Below are 16,244 nucleotides of genomic sequence, written 5' to 3'. Positions count from 1 at the left end.
TGATCACGAACACCAAAGTAAAAGGGGGAGGGGGGATGGATTTAACTGAACTCTAAAACTACAGACATTGCAACAAGTGTTTTATTATCACAGCATACGTACTGAAGCATACACAAAGCCAACAAATAAAAAAGGCAATATATTTTGGGGAAAGATTTATAACAACACGTTTCAAACTAATTGGGTAATTCAACATTGTTCTGAGTTTTTGATAAGACAAATTAATAAAACAGATTGGCACACAGCATGTGATGGCACAACAAATAAGTTTATTGATGAGAAAGTTGAATTTTAAAATAAAACCAATGCATATTTCTGAATTAAAAACAAACATGCAGAATTCATTGTATTTCTTTCATATTATCTTAAGAGAATAATGGAAAATAACTGGCAAATGCAAGCTTAGCCCATTTAATATTCCTCTCCTTCCTCATCCTCCTCAAAGGAATCGATCCCAACCTCTTCATAATCCTTCTCCAGGGCAGCCATATCTTCTCTGGCCTCGGAGAACTCTCCCTCCTCCATGCCCTCCCCAACATACCAGTGGACAAACGCTCTCTTGGCGTACATGAGGTCAAACTTGTGGTCAAGACGGGCCCAGGCTTCAGCGATGGCTGTGGTGTTGCTCAGCATGCACACAGCCCTCTGCACCNGGATGCGGGCCCCTTCTTCTGTCTACCAATGAAAGGCACAGTCGGGCAGCTGCCTCCAGGGGCTGGTGGGTGCGGTGGTCAGGGATGGGCAGGGACGTTGTAAGGCTCGCCACCACTGCGGGTGGAGACCTGCGGGGCGCTGGGGCCCTAGACGCGCAAATTTCAAGCTTTTGGATCATTGTTTCTTTCCGTAATCAACAGCACCAGTCTTTCCCATCAACATTTTTTGCGACGGGAGCGTGAAACCAGAGGCCAGTGTGCCTCCACCAAAGGGACGTGGAAGATAAGGCAATCCCTGCCCCAGCGGGCCAGGCCCGACTGATCAGGCCTGAAAGAAAGATGCCTGCCTGGCGTTGTTAGACACTATCAAGTCTTAGCGATGCTCACTTATGAACGGATCAAACATTGCTGCGACCACATTTCTTTCGCTTTGCTAATAGTATGCGCCGAGCGATGATTAGTCAAAAGGACAAGTCTACCATAAATAACTAAGACTAACTGCATCCTCACCAGTGGTTACGCAGGGTCCTGTCGGAAAGACACCATATCAGATGACCTCCTTTGCCGGATGGGGCTGGCTACCGCCGATAGATGATATACCTCGGCGGCGTGTAGTTGTGGCAAGCATCTTCTCCTTTTCCCTGTAATCAGCTGCTCGAGGGTGGGCAACAGCTGGGACGGGGTAGCGCCGTGTCCTGTACGAACCATCATCTATGAAAGTTAAAAATAGCAAAAACTTTATGCGCAAGAAATAATGTCCATCATTTTCATAAGGCATATATGACTGTGAGTCAAAGCTGAAGCTTCAGGTTACATCCATTTACTGACCTGTGATGACAGTGGGCCTCCAGGTCGACAAAGCATGCGCTCTCGCCGGAACATGCTTTGTTCCTGCCCCCTGTCTCACTGAAGAAGGTGTGTTGAAGGAGTCGTGGCTCCTCCTTCCGGATTGCTCTCGCTCACTGGGCATCTGTCCGTCTGGCTGGATCCCATGTTCCAGACAGTACAGCTCCCAGCATGCATTGCCCATCTGGACTCCGGCTTGGCCGACGTGCATGGAAATACACTCACGCTGATTAAAAGAAGGGAGAGAGGTTGGTTAAAGAAAGAAGCCAACTAATATGATGAGATTTTGATTTAATCTCCAAATGCAAGAATCTTTGCTTTAGGAAATTCTGCTAAAAAATCCCTGGGGATCTTTACAGTGTGTGCCACTCAATATCTGGTAAGTACATTCAATTGAGTCGTTTCATGTTTAACAATGTTAAAGGAAAAGCAAAAAAACAGTTGTATTGAATTATTGCTTTATGTCATGTAGTGTTTTTTCTTTGAACTTCATGTTGAATGACAATCTTTGGTTTGATGTCTGCACTCGGTTCAGAGGGGACTGTGAATGTTTCTTTGTCTGCTTATTTGACAAAGAAGCATTGACAGCTGAATTGTGCGTGCCAGGGCAAAATGTGGGAGCTTTCAGCTGCTCTAAGTCAATACAAGCATGGCCAGCATTCTAATGAAAGCAGCTATAAGATCATAGCCTGCACTCTTTATAACGACAGTCAAGCGTGTGGGCATGACATGTTGCCACAAATGAAATGCAGTTTTAAAAGCAATAAAAAAACATTAAAAAGAGTTTCCTCAAATAAAGTATAGAACATGTAATCTAAGGTAGACAGGAAGGCCACGCTTTAAGAAAAGGGTAATGCCTCCCCCCACTGCTCCATCCTGTATCTCCTCCCTTTCCTCATCCCCTCCCATTTTGTGTCTCTCTCCTCCCCCATCCTGTCCAGCTGCATGGTGCTGTAACAGTGAGGGATGTCTCCCTCTCTTGCTCCCAGTCTACACATCTCTCTCCAGACAAAAACTCCTAACAGCTGCAAAATGGCTGCCGGCTAACTATTACTGTAGTCCGGACCACTCCTATTTTCCCTGTCCCTTCTATCCATCCCCCCAACTGCCCCGATTGACCTGACCACTCAAACAAAATTACTTTAATTCCTCAACAAAAAACATAATCAAGGCTCCAGTCATTTAGTTTCCATTCGTCACATATGTTTCTTTCCTTAATAATAACTTGCAGTACATCCAAGTTTTTGAAATGACAAAGCCGTCTAACTTGTAAATTGTCTGTCACCTGGCCTACATTGTCTAAGAGTAGGCCTACTTAAATGACTTATGGACTCTTACATTCATGAGTGGTTATCCTTTGGCATTCCTCTCTGATATCTAAAGTTAAAGCTAAAGTTAAATTCAACTCAAAACTAAAGTAACTTGAAAAGATAAAGCTGCTTTTCACAGCAGAGGCCTTATGAGCATTAAAGAGGCCCGGCTGTTTGATCCATCTAATGCTAAGAAACAGAGACAAAGGGAGGGTGAAGGGAAGAGAGAAAGAGAGAGTGGAAATGTTAAGACTACGTCATCAGCCGAGCTGTTACTCACCATTTTGTCTGCTGGTCCTTCGACTGACGGTGAGGATTCAGATACAAGGCAGAAGTGGGGAGGAGAAGTAGAGTCATGGTTTATATAGGCAAGGATGTGGAGGGGGCAGGCAGGAAACCACAGCAAGCAGCTGCATTGCTGATTGGCGGGAGGGAGCAGCAGAAAAGTGGGAAGTCCCTAACATTGTCTGTCATGTTTCCGCACTTACATTAAACTGCTTTGTCTGTCAGTTTAAGATTAGATACTCATGTTAGGAGACATAACCATTTGTAAACTGTTCTTCATGATCACTTTCCCCCCTATTGTGTCATGTTGTGTGCTAGTTAACTGACAATCTTAAGTTGTTATGTTGGGAAATGTACCAATAGCCTGCAAAATGTTCTTCCCTGATTATATCTCTGCATAGAAATGAAAGTATATTCAGTCAACAGGACTGTGGGCTAGGATAGTGATAATGCTTATGTTATGCATGCATGCACACATACATATTTATCAACACACTTACAACATTTTTTCTGTGTTGTATAATAAAGAAATAATCATACAATATTGTAATAAAATACATAAAGCTCTTTCTTATCTGAATGAACACATGTTAAAGATATATGCTTTGATGGTTGCAAACTGAAGGCGGGCAATGAGATCCTTAGCAATGATGGGAGATGACACAAATTACATTGTTTCAGTTTAATCAGCTAATTCACTACACACAGAGAAACATCAGACCAATGTAATGTGACGTAAAAAACAAGAAACTTCAATGAAATGTCAAGGCCAGTGTTTTATCCATGGTACAACTTTTCAACAGCCCTCTTTGGATCACAGAGCTGTAATTCATACTGCGAACCCATTGTTGCTGCAGGCCACTGTCTGGGTATGAACTACACAAACAACACCAGTCAGGGAGTGAGTCAGTCATTTTCTCTCCCTCTTGCTCTCACACACTCACAGCTGAATGGTATATCGAAACTGACATAGAAGCCTTTCATAACTTACATTCCACATGGGAGAGGATAGTGGGGGGAGGTGCACAAAATAGAGGGTTCCCAGTCTGATACGGCAAAAAGAAAAAAAGGCTCAAAATAACATATGTCCCACACATTTAAGGTTACATAGGACCAGCCCTCTCTAATGAGTCTGTCAAATGTAATCACATTGAAAAAATATTGAATATCATAAGTTAATATCTTGGGTTAGGTTTGGTTTGTGTTTCACATCAAATGTGACAATGTGTCACAGTATGCAGAATATCCTACTGAGTTCCTCATCGTGCAACTTATTTTAAGAAATACTCAAGAAATGTTTTCCATTCACCATGTTGCTGTGTTTTGAGATTTATGTTAATAATAAGGATAATTATATTGTTTCTCTTAACCAAATTGTTGCTTTATACGTACATCAAGCCTGCCCTATACTATTCATCGCTACATACAACTAATTGGCCCATTTGAAAACAGGTTAAAATATTATGTTACTGACTTAAATACAGGCCTTAGGACCATCAGTATTCCTCTTCTTCATCCTCTTCTCCCATGCTGTCAGTGCCAACCTCTTCATAATCCTTCTCCAGGGCAGCCATATCTTCTCTGGCCTCGGAGAACTCTCCCTCCTCCATGCCCTCCCCAACATACCAGTGGACAAAGGCTCTCTTGGCGTACATGAGGTCAAACTTGTGGTCGAGACGGGCCCAGGCTTCAGCGATGGCTGTGGTGTTGCTCAGCATGCACACAGCCCTCTGCACCTTGGCCAGGTCTCCACCGGGGACCGCTGTTGGAGGCTGATAGTTGATGCCCACCTTGAAGCCTGTGGGGCACCAGTCCACAAACTGGATGGAGCGTTTGGTCTTGATGGCAGCAATGGCTGTGTTGACATCTTTGGGCACCACATCACCTCGATACAGCAGACAGCAGGCCATGTATTTACCATGACGAGGATCACACTTCACCATCTGATTGGCTGGCTCAAAGCAAGAGTTTGTGATCTCAGCAACGGACAGCTGCTCATGGTAGGCTTTCTCCGCAGAGATGACTGGAGCATAGGTGGCCAGAGGGAAGTGGATACGAGGGTAGGGCACCAAGTTGGTCTGGAACTCTGTCAGGTCGACATTCAGGGCTCCATCAAAGCGAAGCGAGGCTGTGATTGAAGACACAATCTGGCTGATGAGCCTGTTCAGGTTGGTGTAAGACGGGCGTTCAATATCTAGGTTTCTGCGGCAGATGTCGTAGATGGCCTCGTTGTCTACCATGAAGGCACAGTCGGAGTGCTCCAGGGTGGTGTGGGTGGTCAGGATGGAGTTGTAAGGTTCAACCACAGCTGTGGAAACCTGGGGGGCCGGGTAGATGGCAAACTCAAGCTTGGACTTCTTTCCAAAGTCAACGGAGAGTCTCTCCATGAGCAGGGAGGTGAAACCAGAACCTGTGCCTCCACCAAAGGAGTGGAAGACCAGGAAGCCTTGGAGACCCGTGCACTGATCAGCCTAAGGACACAGTGAAAGAAATGACAAAGACTGAAAAAAACAGTAACAAATAACAAAGCATTTCTTTGCACCGCATTTATACTGATGTGTATAATCATAAAACAAAATCTTTAGTTTGCCATTTTTGGGTTTCTACTAGAACATGTTTACATGCTTTAATGTTAAACACAGTTCGTACAATACAAATACAACTGTTTTCTGCCTCTTTCTGAAACCTTCTGTTTTAGCGCATGTCCCTTTAAGCCCTCCTCCAGGTAGAAAAAGCCCAGTCTGCTCTCATTTGTTTGTGAAGAATTATGGCTTACTGCAAAGGTAGCATTGGGTCGTGAAACACAGAAGTTGGGTGGTATATTTTAATGAGTCTTTGTGGACATAGGAAGGAGAGCCAAATCTGAATGGCTTTTTTAAACTCATAATTTCTGACAACTACCACTAAGGGGCCTTACCAGTTTGCGGATTCTGTCCAGGACAGAGTCAATGATCTCCTTGCCGATGGTGTAGTGTCCACGGGCGTAGTTGTTGGCTGCATCTTCCTTCCCGGAGATCAGCTGTTCCGGGTGAAATAGCTGACGGTAGGTTCCTGTACGCACCTCATCTAGGAAATAACAGAAAAGTTGAGAATACAAATTTGAAATCTGTCATCAAATAGCTATTATTCCGTGCATGACATTAAGGATTTTGGGAGATGGCCCTGTGGGCCATCTAGACTAATTTACAGATGGCCCTGAGCCCAATGGAGATTGCCCTGAAAAATGCGCGCGGACGAAATGACGCACGAAGGGTTTGGGGGGGCCTCCCCCTACAAAATGTAGATATGTGCAGGTCTTACTGTAGATGCTGTCTGGTACATTCTCTAGACTGAATTATAAGATGAAGCACCACAATATTATATTGTACAATTTCATTCTTCATTTCACTTGTTTGTTTGTTCTTGTTTGTGTTTGCTCGCTTGCATGCCCTGCATAGCTATAAGAAATACTTAAGTTGTTGGTCAAGAAACTTTCTATCTGATGAACGCAAATGCCTTCCCAGATGTCAAAAAGTACAAAACATTACATTCAGTTATAACTGCCAAAACAAACATTATTTACACTATTATGGCCCCTGTTAAAAATCTTTGTAATGTTATCTAATGTAAGTTGGTCAAACGAATGCCTCCTCATCCGGGAGCTGACAGAGCAGACCCGAGCAGCAGTCGACAGGAGCCGAGCGCATCCGCGAAGCACACAAAATGGCGACGTCAGAGTTCCCGTTAGCCGGCAAATCTAAATCTCTTCAGTCAAAATGTCCGGTCAAAAATAATTTCCCTTTAGCGCAATAGTTCAGTTGCGCCACTTATGTGACAGACAAGAAGAGTATGTGACAGACAAGAATAGTCAATTCTAATGTCTCTCACTTAATGTGGAGAAAGAGATGTCCTGTATGGGTTGATTGTGCTTCAATCTATTGGTAATGCCTCGGGGTTCCGGTGGGCATGTAAATAAATGCATAATCCTGCGCTATACTTTGTGGCCTCACCCAGTTGCATAGCGACACTTATTGTTTAGGTGTCTTTTAATAAGCAGGTAGTCCTATCATTAGCTAGAACTAGCTAGATCTGATCGATATGGACATAAAACGCGAGTGAAGTCTAATCTGGCGGGAGCGAGAGATCAGCTGCTGCTGACGAGTCGACACGCAGCTCTGCGTGATCACATGCTGCGGTGAGCGGACAAAACACACACGTAGCTATTTTAATTACCGCTCAAACTACCTAAACTAGTTATAGATATGTTTAGTTTTACTGTCGGGTCACTCTTACTGGATCCGCCAGCTGCATGATACTGGCATAATAGATTGCCCGATCGGGCAACCAGCAGGTGAGGCTTCATTGCCCGAGCTAAATACTAGATGGCCCCGGGCCATCGGGCAGTCGTTAATGTCGAGCCCTGTATTATTGGATAAATAATTGCACGGACTGACCAAGGCAACATATTATTTGGGCTTTCACACCATGAAGATGGACATTTTTATGGTTTGGTTGACCATGAAGATAAAAAAGGACCCAACTTCACACTAAGAATAGTTCAACCCTCCTACCCTGGACACAAACTGTTCACCCCCCTCCCCTCTGGCAGGAGGCTGCGCTCCATCAGGATATTAAATATTGCTTACCGCGCATATTTTATATTCTATAATTTATTGCATTCTATTTCAATGTAAATTACTGCTTTATTTTATTGCTATATATATGCTAGAGTTCTTAGTTTGCCATCCGTGTACTTTTTTTAATTTTTGTTTAAAATGTTTATGTATGCACCATGACATCAAGTTAAATTCCTCGTACGTGTGAACCTACCTGGCAATAAAACAGTTTCTGAACAAAAAAAAAATAGTTAAATATAACTTATGTGTACATGTACAGACAACTGAATGTCTATGGATAATGATGGTTGACTAGTATCACTTTTTTTTTTATACTGAAAGAACTACTATTACCACCATTTCTTTAAAAACGCACATTACTGATGACTCAAAACATTACAAGCTCCACCTCATAACCCTTCTTACCAATGACAGTTGGTTCCAGGTCCACAAAGATGGCTCTGGGGACGTACTTCCCAGACCCAGTGTCGCTGAAGAAGGTGGTGAAGGAGTCATCATGGCCTCCGATGGCCTTCACTTCAGGCATCTTGCCGTCCGGCTGGATTCCATGTTCCAAACAGTAGAGCTCCCAGCAGGTGTTGCCCATCTGGACACCGGCCTGTCCTACGTGGATAGAGATGCATTCACGCTGTAAGAGAAAAAGTAAAGAAGTTAAAATATATGGCAGAGGAAAGGACAGTGGAGGAAGGAAAATAATTGCTAAGCAACAGTGTTGGTCTTTCCCAGTGAGCCAAAAGCTTTAAAATGATAATCAATGTTATACTTAAGGAATAAAAAGGAGCAATTTATTAACCTAGCCACTAGGTGGAAGCAAATATATACAGCACTTGGTGGAGAGAAGGTGAAAGAACAAGCTCAAAACAAGATTTGCTGCAGCTGTCACTGGCTCATGTGACTGTCTGTGAGCTAGAGTCATAAGCTGAAGGGAGGTTGAGTTCAGAGTACAACTGGCGTTAACATTCCTACAACCAGATGACCAAAATAAAAAAAGAAACTACCAATAGAATCACCAAACAATTGCAAAATACTATGCCTACACACTGTATGTAGGTGTGTTTCCTCAACATGCAGTAGTCAACAATAAACTGTAAACTAACAGAAACATAAGGATAACAGCATTAGAAAGATCTTCCAGGGCTTTGAAATAAGGGACTGGTAGCTAAGCAGTATTGACACATTTATCCAACAATTCTGAAGACCATTAAATAAAAACACTGATTAAATCATAAGCCATCTGAACAAGTCGCAGGGTTCCAAAATGTTTTACAAGTATTAGTGTATTTGCAGTAGCCTCTCCCTTCAGTCTTTGCCCAGAAAGTAGTAATTTATTACTGTTTGGCTTAATGAAACAGAACAACAAAGAGCTCACATGTAAATTAAAGCCTCTAAAAGTAAAGGCTTAAGCTTTGTCTTGCTTATCTGAGACAGACTCAGAATAGTGTTGGGTAATGTGATAGTATACACCTTGAAACAATGTTTCAAATCAATGACACAGGCTGTTTCACAACAATACTGGATTTTGTATATTTGTATCAATGTGAAGAAGATACTTTATTTGTCTTGTCTACAATATGTTGGATAAACTAAAAATAAGTTACGAGAGCCTGAAGTGATTTCTTAAAATTGCTATAAGTCTAAGATACGAGTAAGCATTGTAAAACCCACTTTTATAGGCCTTTTTTCATTCTATAAAACAGTACAAACTTTGACATACTATTAAAGCCCCACCTTACTTTTACGTCAGGCTGCTATTTTTAAATCCTTCCCTCAACTTTCCCCTTCTCAATGATCAGGTGGTGATTTAGGGCTGGGGGAACCTTTAGATTCTGTAATCTCTCACTTAATCCATGTTGATCAAAGGATTTTTAGATATAATAATCTTAAAAGTTATCATCAGAAGTTTTCCAAAGCAAAGGTGACCCTCCTTACACTGGACCTGTGCTTCCAGTTCAGCAGAGTTATGTGAAGCAGCTGTTTTAGGATCCTAACCTGACACCTAGCAGCAAAGGCGTTCAGTTTCAGTAAACAAGGATAGGCATTCCCAAAAATAGTGGTCACATTTTGCACCACATATGGTGAAAGTTCTGCAATCGCAAAACAATTTCTTTATCATTTAAGCTGAAAAGGATCAAACGTAAAAAAAGCTAGAGGTTCTGGCGTATTGATGTTCTTACTTGAATGCTGGGATAGTATATTTTAACACCCAGTCATAAAAAGGCTTCAGTTAATAATTAAAGGCAAGGCAGTCTCAAACTGCTGAACTTCACTTGTCTCTGTCAGGGTGTGTGTAAAAAGTATGACGTTAATAAGGGTACGTCTGTGGCCAGATAGACTTGAAATTCTAGTTTGTTGGTGACTAAAACTACTCAATATAATGAGCACTGTACATGAATGAGGAGTGTAAGAGATTGACAAATCAATCAATTTGGTATACGGTTTTTTCAGGTCAGCAGAAATGGGAACAGAGATCCCTAGATACCCAATCGCCTTTCTGCTTCTATAACTGGAAACTAGATAATGTACCAAAAAGAGAAGGATGGAAAATCATCTAAAGGAATATGTTCTACATCAAAACTGCTAAGGGTTTTTTATGATGATACATATGAAACCATGCTTTAAAGCAAAAATAGAAATGAACTATTTCCATGATGGATGTTTACATGTTGTTATATTGCTTTCTTAGTCATTTAGTGTATTCTTTATTGCCTTTGCTGGTCGATTGTCCTGTCCAACACCTTTTTTGTCTCGACCTGGATTTGTTGACATCTACAGGCCCCATTGATAAGGAGGAGGATGATAAATAGGTGCAAAGAGGATGACTGAAGAAGACTTGTTGGTCATGTTTTAATTTGGATGGACTTGTATGGGTGTCATACCCCAACTCTTCGTGCTTGCTGTGATCCATTTTGCAAGATAAATGTCTTTCCCCTAGTGCTTCAGAATCAATGATTACATGTGTATACTGTAAATGAATGCAATATGATTCGATGATATTAATTAGCAAGGATGAACGCTGATGAATAATAGATAACCCTTTGGTCTTTCCTGTGGTGATGCCACAGTCTTATGCAATCGATGTGGACCAACCCAATAAAGCCTGGTTGGCTTATTTTGCCGCTTAAACTAGAGAATCATTTGAAAGCAACATTCTAAAGATGGATAATTAACCAAAACGTTTAACTGAACTATTGGCAGCTAGGTCAGTTTATACAAAACTGTAACCGATTTGCTGCTAATGTAATCACTTCTTTTGAATTTACTGTAATGGTGTCATGACTTGTTCTGATGAGTCATTCTGAAGCTAACTATTGTACTACAAGCATGGATGCCAATCATAAAATCATTGTGGTGTGGGGAAGTCGTGTGAATTCATTTAACTTTTGAACCTACATTTATGCATAAATTGTTATTTGCAGTTATTGTTAGAGTAGTTTTTAGATGTGATCTATAAACAATGAACAATACAGGAACTACATTGTCAGGAATATTTGACCAGGGCGGGTATAGGCTACTTGTAGCCTACACAGTGATACCATTTTGTTTTTATAAGCAAACAGTACTGACAATGCCAACAACCTGTGTTTATACTGCACTGTGCAAACAGAACAGGGGGTAACATGTTGTGTGTCTGTGTGCAAGTTCAATTCCTGACAGACATGACACTTTGCTGCATGTCAGAAAGTGCTCAATCAACTCCACCATTTACAGCGTCTGCAAGGTTATCTTTGTTTTATATGACCTGGATTAGCCATTTGTCCCCTTTAACTATGAATAACAAGTGTCTTTACCCTCTGCAGTATGGAAGCAACTTTTTATATGGTGTTGATGTTGAAAGCCATGTTACCATGGCTGTTTGAATTTTAAGGGACATTTTCTTTTCCTGCCCTGCAGAAATACGTGTCTCAATCTGAACTGACTTGTGAGACACACCTTAATTTCCTTATGACGCAAATGGCACACCTAATGAACCTTTTACCTAGAACAAAACACTATACAGATCATACAATTCTTTAGAGAAGTTCTTTCACCAAATCTAAAAAAATACTTGATTATTCAAAAAATGATTCAAAAAACAATTAAACTATTATGTATCATCGATGTTTAATGAATAATCCCTACTGAAAATATACAGACTGGTCATCACCACCTGCTAATCCAAGTGAGCAGCCAACTCAGCTTTACTGCCGGTCATTGAGTCTATTTCAGTCAATTTGACACAAGAGTGCTGCGACATGAGTGCGCAGAGGGAGCATTTCAGAGTTGCTACATCGCACATGTTCAACTGCATCCGAATACTGCGGAATCACTGACGCACTATGTAAAACCAAACTGCGCAGGGAATATCGACTCAATTCGAGGAGATAAACAAACGCAACTTCCTAGTGAAATGTTTCTCCAACCAAAACAGAACATATAAGACTTACCATTGTTGCTTCTTAGTGGGATTTCCTTTCAAAGAAAAGAAACGTGCAGTTGGCTTTAGTTTCGTCAGTAGCTTCTCACGGCGTCCTACAATGCGGTCCGAGTGAGTATTGCCAGGTGGGCGAGGAGCTGCGACGCTATAATGCTTTCCACTGCAAACCCCTCCCACCGGTGTGTCTAACGTGAACGTGCATCGTGAGCGCGCAGGCCACTTTATGTATTGCAGCTTTGCAGCATACTGCATTTGTGTTATATGGTGTTATCATCGAAATTCAATTCCAATTCCAATTCAAAGGCTACATTTTTCATATGCATAGAGGCTACAGTGTAGTAATGGCAATGAAAATATTAAGTCCCAAGTTCCTCCAATATTGCAACGTAGTTATAGGACATAAAACAGATTTTCTTTTTAAAATAGTGTAAGAGGAAACAGTAGATTATAATACAATAGTGCAGATTATGATGCAAGACCAATGTGCAAGTAATGCAGATGAAGTAATATATACATGTTTAATTCATTCCCCGCATTTTGCCTCAGTGTCCTTACATGATGATAGTCTGAATGCTCTTTAGGCATTATAGTATGGGTCTCATATAGGCCTATATACAAATATATAAAAAACATGTCTTGATGTGTTTTGCTCAAAATACCAAACAGATCATGCATTTTAGAAATCCCTCATATCCCTCTATTTCAGGCCTGTTAGAGAACTGCAGGTTCAGGGTCTTTAGCTTGAAAAAAAAAGATGACGGGAGCTTGTGCCTGCTCAGAATTATAAATGCTGCCGTGGTTAAATGCCATATCATGTTCCAAATATGGAGCTAATTTCCTGCCATAACTCCACAAACAAACTAAACAGGTTTTACAAATGCCTTATGGTTCACTAACAAACACAGTTTGGTTAGCAAATAAGAAACACCATCTACTAATGCATTTAGTTTTGCAAATAAAAAATGTATACATCAAACAAACACATTACATTATTTTAAGAAATCATGTTTCAGAGACAAATTCAGCATAGGTTTTACAAGCACAAAACTTTTTTTTACAAGTACAAAACTTTTTCTTCTCACGTCACGTAATATTCCGCCGTGGTTGTGCTTAAGATTTCTCATAAATGTACACCTACACGCCAAGCCCCCAGGAAGTGCGCCGGAGTCCGGACTCTGATGAGAATATTCGTAGTGGCCAAATATATATATACATATATATATATGTATATACAGTGCAATAAGCTTCTTAGTGCAATAAGAAGCTACAGGGACGTTAATCTACGTCGGTAATATTAACTTTATTTAATACAACATTTACGGTACAAGATTTACATCATACAGCCCATGTAGTATAATATTTTACAAATGATGAATTACAGCAAACATGTGCAATATATCCACTGTTGTTGTTCAGGAGTTGATCCCCGCCTCGACGTAAAGATGACGTATGCGGTGCTTTTGCTTTTGCTCTAGCCTTCAGATTCATGTTAGCATCTGAGTATGATCAAATTTAATTTCTAATTTTAAATAAAAGGAAATAAATTCACAGTTATTGTCAAACAGGAGTTAAATCAATTTCTCGCTTATTGTAAGAATGTATTTCACCATATTCATATTTAAAAGATCGGGAAAAACGTTGTAATGATAATAAATCACCTCCTCATTCAGATTAATGTCGATTGTTATTTTTTATGTTTGAATGTTAAAAAATAACAATCGACAGTGTTGTAGAGCCGATGAATGGGAGTCGGAGGCGGCGNCCACGGCCTCTCCTCCAAGCTGGTCGGCAATTAGTACACCTTGTGAGTGGAAAAAGTGGTGGTGCTGCCGCCAACGTCTGCGGTGAAGTGCAAAAAGATAGCCTGCGGGACCCACCACGTGAGGACCTGGAGCAGACCGGAGAGTGACAAGGGCCAGTATATTCCCTGCGCACGAACTCCTAAGTACGGCGGCGGGGCCGTGCCAGACGCACCAGCCGGCTCACGAAGAGGACGCAAGGGCCCTCGGGAGTCCGCGACGACCCTGAAGCACGGGCGGCTGCACACGCAAGCGGACCCGACCACCGAGAAAAGGACAACCCAAGGAGGCGCTGGATGACGCGGGGCGAATGCTAGCCGGGCAAGGCCGGCCGGGAGGCCACCCCACGGGAGCGGGAGCAACCGCGACAGCCCGATGGCCAGGACGCCCGGGCCGCGGCCAAAGTACCGGGCAGCGGCCCCAGGTGGACCCCGACGCCTGCTTCGCGGCCAGCCGCGCGCGCCATACCAAGAGGAGGCCCGCGTTCCCTAATAAAACGGCAAACTTAAGGACCCCTCGCCGAACACAACCACTGGTATAAATTGGGACCCCTGTGAGAGGTTTGATCCTTGAAGTCGAACGCAACTAACAAGGTGTGCCTGCTACAATACCCCCCCCCAATTTTGGGGGGGCAACAGGATCACGCAATCACAACCGGTAAACCGAGAGAGAGACACGCTCGGGGCCCCGCCCGCCCGTCCCCGGACAACGTTAGACAAACTATTTAACCCTGGTCGAACCTCCTCTCCGGCACCAGAAAAAGATGGTTAACAGTCAGATGTTAACAGAAATACGTCGACAGCCATTAACAGCCAGCCATCAGCACCAGTCGTCAGCACCAGCCGTCAGCACTAGCCGTTAGCACTAGCCGTTAGCCCCACGTGGTTAGCCGCTAGCTGGCAGCCATGGGTAGCTGCCAGCTGTCGTTAGCCCCACGTGGTTAGCAGCCGGGACGTGCAGCCGCACGCCCCGAAGAACAAACCCACGAGGTAGCAATGGGGTTGCTGGTCGACCCAGCAGGTCGTGCATCATCCCCCCGTTGGATAGAAAGCCGACGCGGTTACGGCGGGCAACGTCTCCAGCCTTCCGCGGAGCGCGCACCGAGCCTCAGTCTGCGTGCCGGTAGCAGCCACGGACGTCTCCAATCAAACCCCGGCATTTTGAGAAAGGAACTCGAGTTCCTTTTGCCGTGTTCGGCTCCGTCCAGGAAACTTCCCAAGACGTATCGGGGTCACCAGTGTAGTGCCGAGGATATGGAGTCAGAGGCGGTGCAAGGAAGGTGCAGAAATAGTAATTTATTAACAAGCTGCAAAGGACATGTTGTCGGGTCGCAGCCCGGGTCGACAAGAGAGAGAGCCAAGAGGGCACACAATATATATAAGTAACCCATAACATGTCCGTGTGGGAACAATAACCGCAACTGTAGTTCCTAGTTTGAATTGTTAAATAGGTGGTCACCACACTACTCTCTTTATTTGCTTTAGTTTAGTAGATAACTACAAACAAAGAGTCGATATTTTTCTAAGACCATTTAGTGCTTCACATAATAAAATACACAACGGCTGTAGCCTGATTAGCTTTAGGAGCTGTAGGTGTGTGTGGTACAGTGTGTAGGTGTGTGTGTGGTACAGTGTGTAGGTAGGTGTGTGTTTGAAGGACGCAAAGTCTACCCATGTGCAGCCTCGAAATTTCCCCCAAACCAAGGACGCGGCCTCGGTGGAATTCCAAGTATGCTGGACATTGGAACGGTCCTGCTGCACCACTTGATGACGTAGCATCCTTGAAATATTGGCTTGGAAGCCAATATCCTCGCGATTGAGAAACGGCCAGAGTGCTGCTGTGCCTCCTATCATCATTAATGGACGTCTCTTTAAAATGACCGCTCAGAGGAGAGGAGTTCTCATTTCTCTAACTGCCTGCTGCTTCCCCTCCTCTCTCCTTGGTTCCCCTCCTCAGTCCTCCGCTCGCATCTCCTGTGGGCGGGACTAAGTTTCGAGGATAGGAGTCGAGGAGGGGAGTCGAGGAGGGAATATTTAAGAATTGAGAAGCCTCTAATGACAACACAACACAGGTCACTAACTCGTCCGTGGTGCAACACACACTATAAACAAAGCCCCCAGGAAGTGCGCCGGACTCAGATGAAAATATTCGTGGTGGCCAAACGGCGGTACTACACTTCCGTTTGGTTGCCAGGCCCGGAAACACTTTTTCCCATTGACTTACATTGGGAAAGAGTGGTCTGTAAATCGTTGGATCATTTTTTTTAAACTAAATAAACTACCCAGTATGAACACTTGTATAGCCCTTATTAAAAACATTCG

The 16,244-nt window shown here is 43.0% G+C and overlaps 1 protein-coding gene across 2 annotated transcripts; it reads right to left on the bottom strand.

Annotated features, from left to right (window-relative positions):
- Positions 1–140: 140 nt before the first annotated feature.
- On the bottom strand, positions 141–12,263 carry LOC104942540 (tubulin alpha chain-like). Of its 2 annotated transcripts, none has more exons than XM_010767767.1 (5): positions 12,135–12,263; positions 8,116–8,338; positions 6,012–6,160; positions 4,639–5,565; positions 141–459 (listed from the first exon to the last, which is right to left on the bottom strand). In XM_010767767.1, the coding sequence occupies exons 1-5, from the start codon at positions 12,135–12,137 to the stop codon at positions 412–414; spliced, it is 1,350 nt and encodes a 449-aa protein (XP_010766069.1). In that variant the 5' UTR covers positions 12,138–12,263; the 3' UTR covers positions 141–411. The 2 variants fall into 2 exon arrangements, with proteins under 2 accessions (XP_010766069.1, XP_010766070.1); XM_010767768.1 differs by having other exon boundaries at positions 141–643; positions 4,823–5,565.
- Positions 12,264–16,244: the final 3,981 nt, after the last annotated feature.

This window comes from Notothenia coriiceps, unplaced genomic scaffold, assembly GCF_000735185.1.
Source record: "Notothenia coriiceps isolate Sejong01 unplaced genomic scaffold, NC01 NC01_scaffold00004772, whole genome shotgun sequence".
Taxonomy (NCBI): Eukaryota; Metazoa; Chordata; class Actinopteri; order Perciformes; family Nototheniidae; genus Notothenia; species Notothenia coriiceps.
The sequence above is the reverse complement of the archived record's forward strand: the minus strand, read 5'-3'. Positions and strand labels throughout refer to the sequence as shown.

Bases quoted from the DNA above. Each gene is read 5' to 3' on its own strand.
- LOC104942540 (XM_010767767.1), bottom strand. The intron at 5,566-6,011 runs GTAAGGCCCCTT...CTGTGTCCTTAG, and splicing joins TGGACAGAATCCGCAAACTG to GCTGATCAGTGCACGGGTCT. The intron at 460-4,638 runs GTTGGCACTGAC...GATTATGAAGAG, and splicing joins TGGAGAAGGATTATGAAGAG to GTTGGGATCGATTCCTTTGA.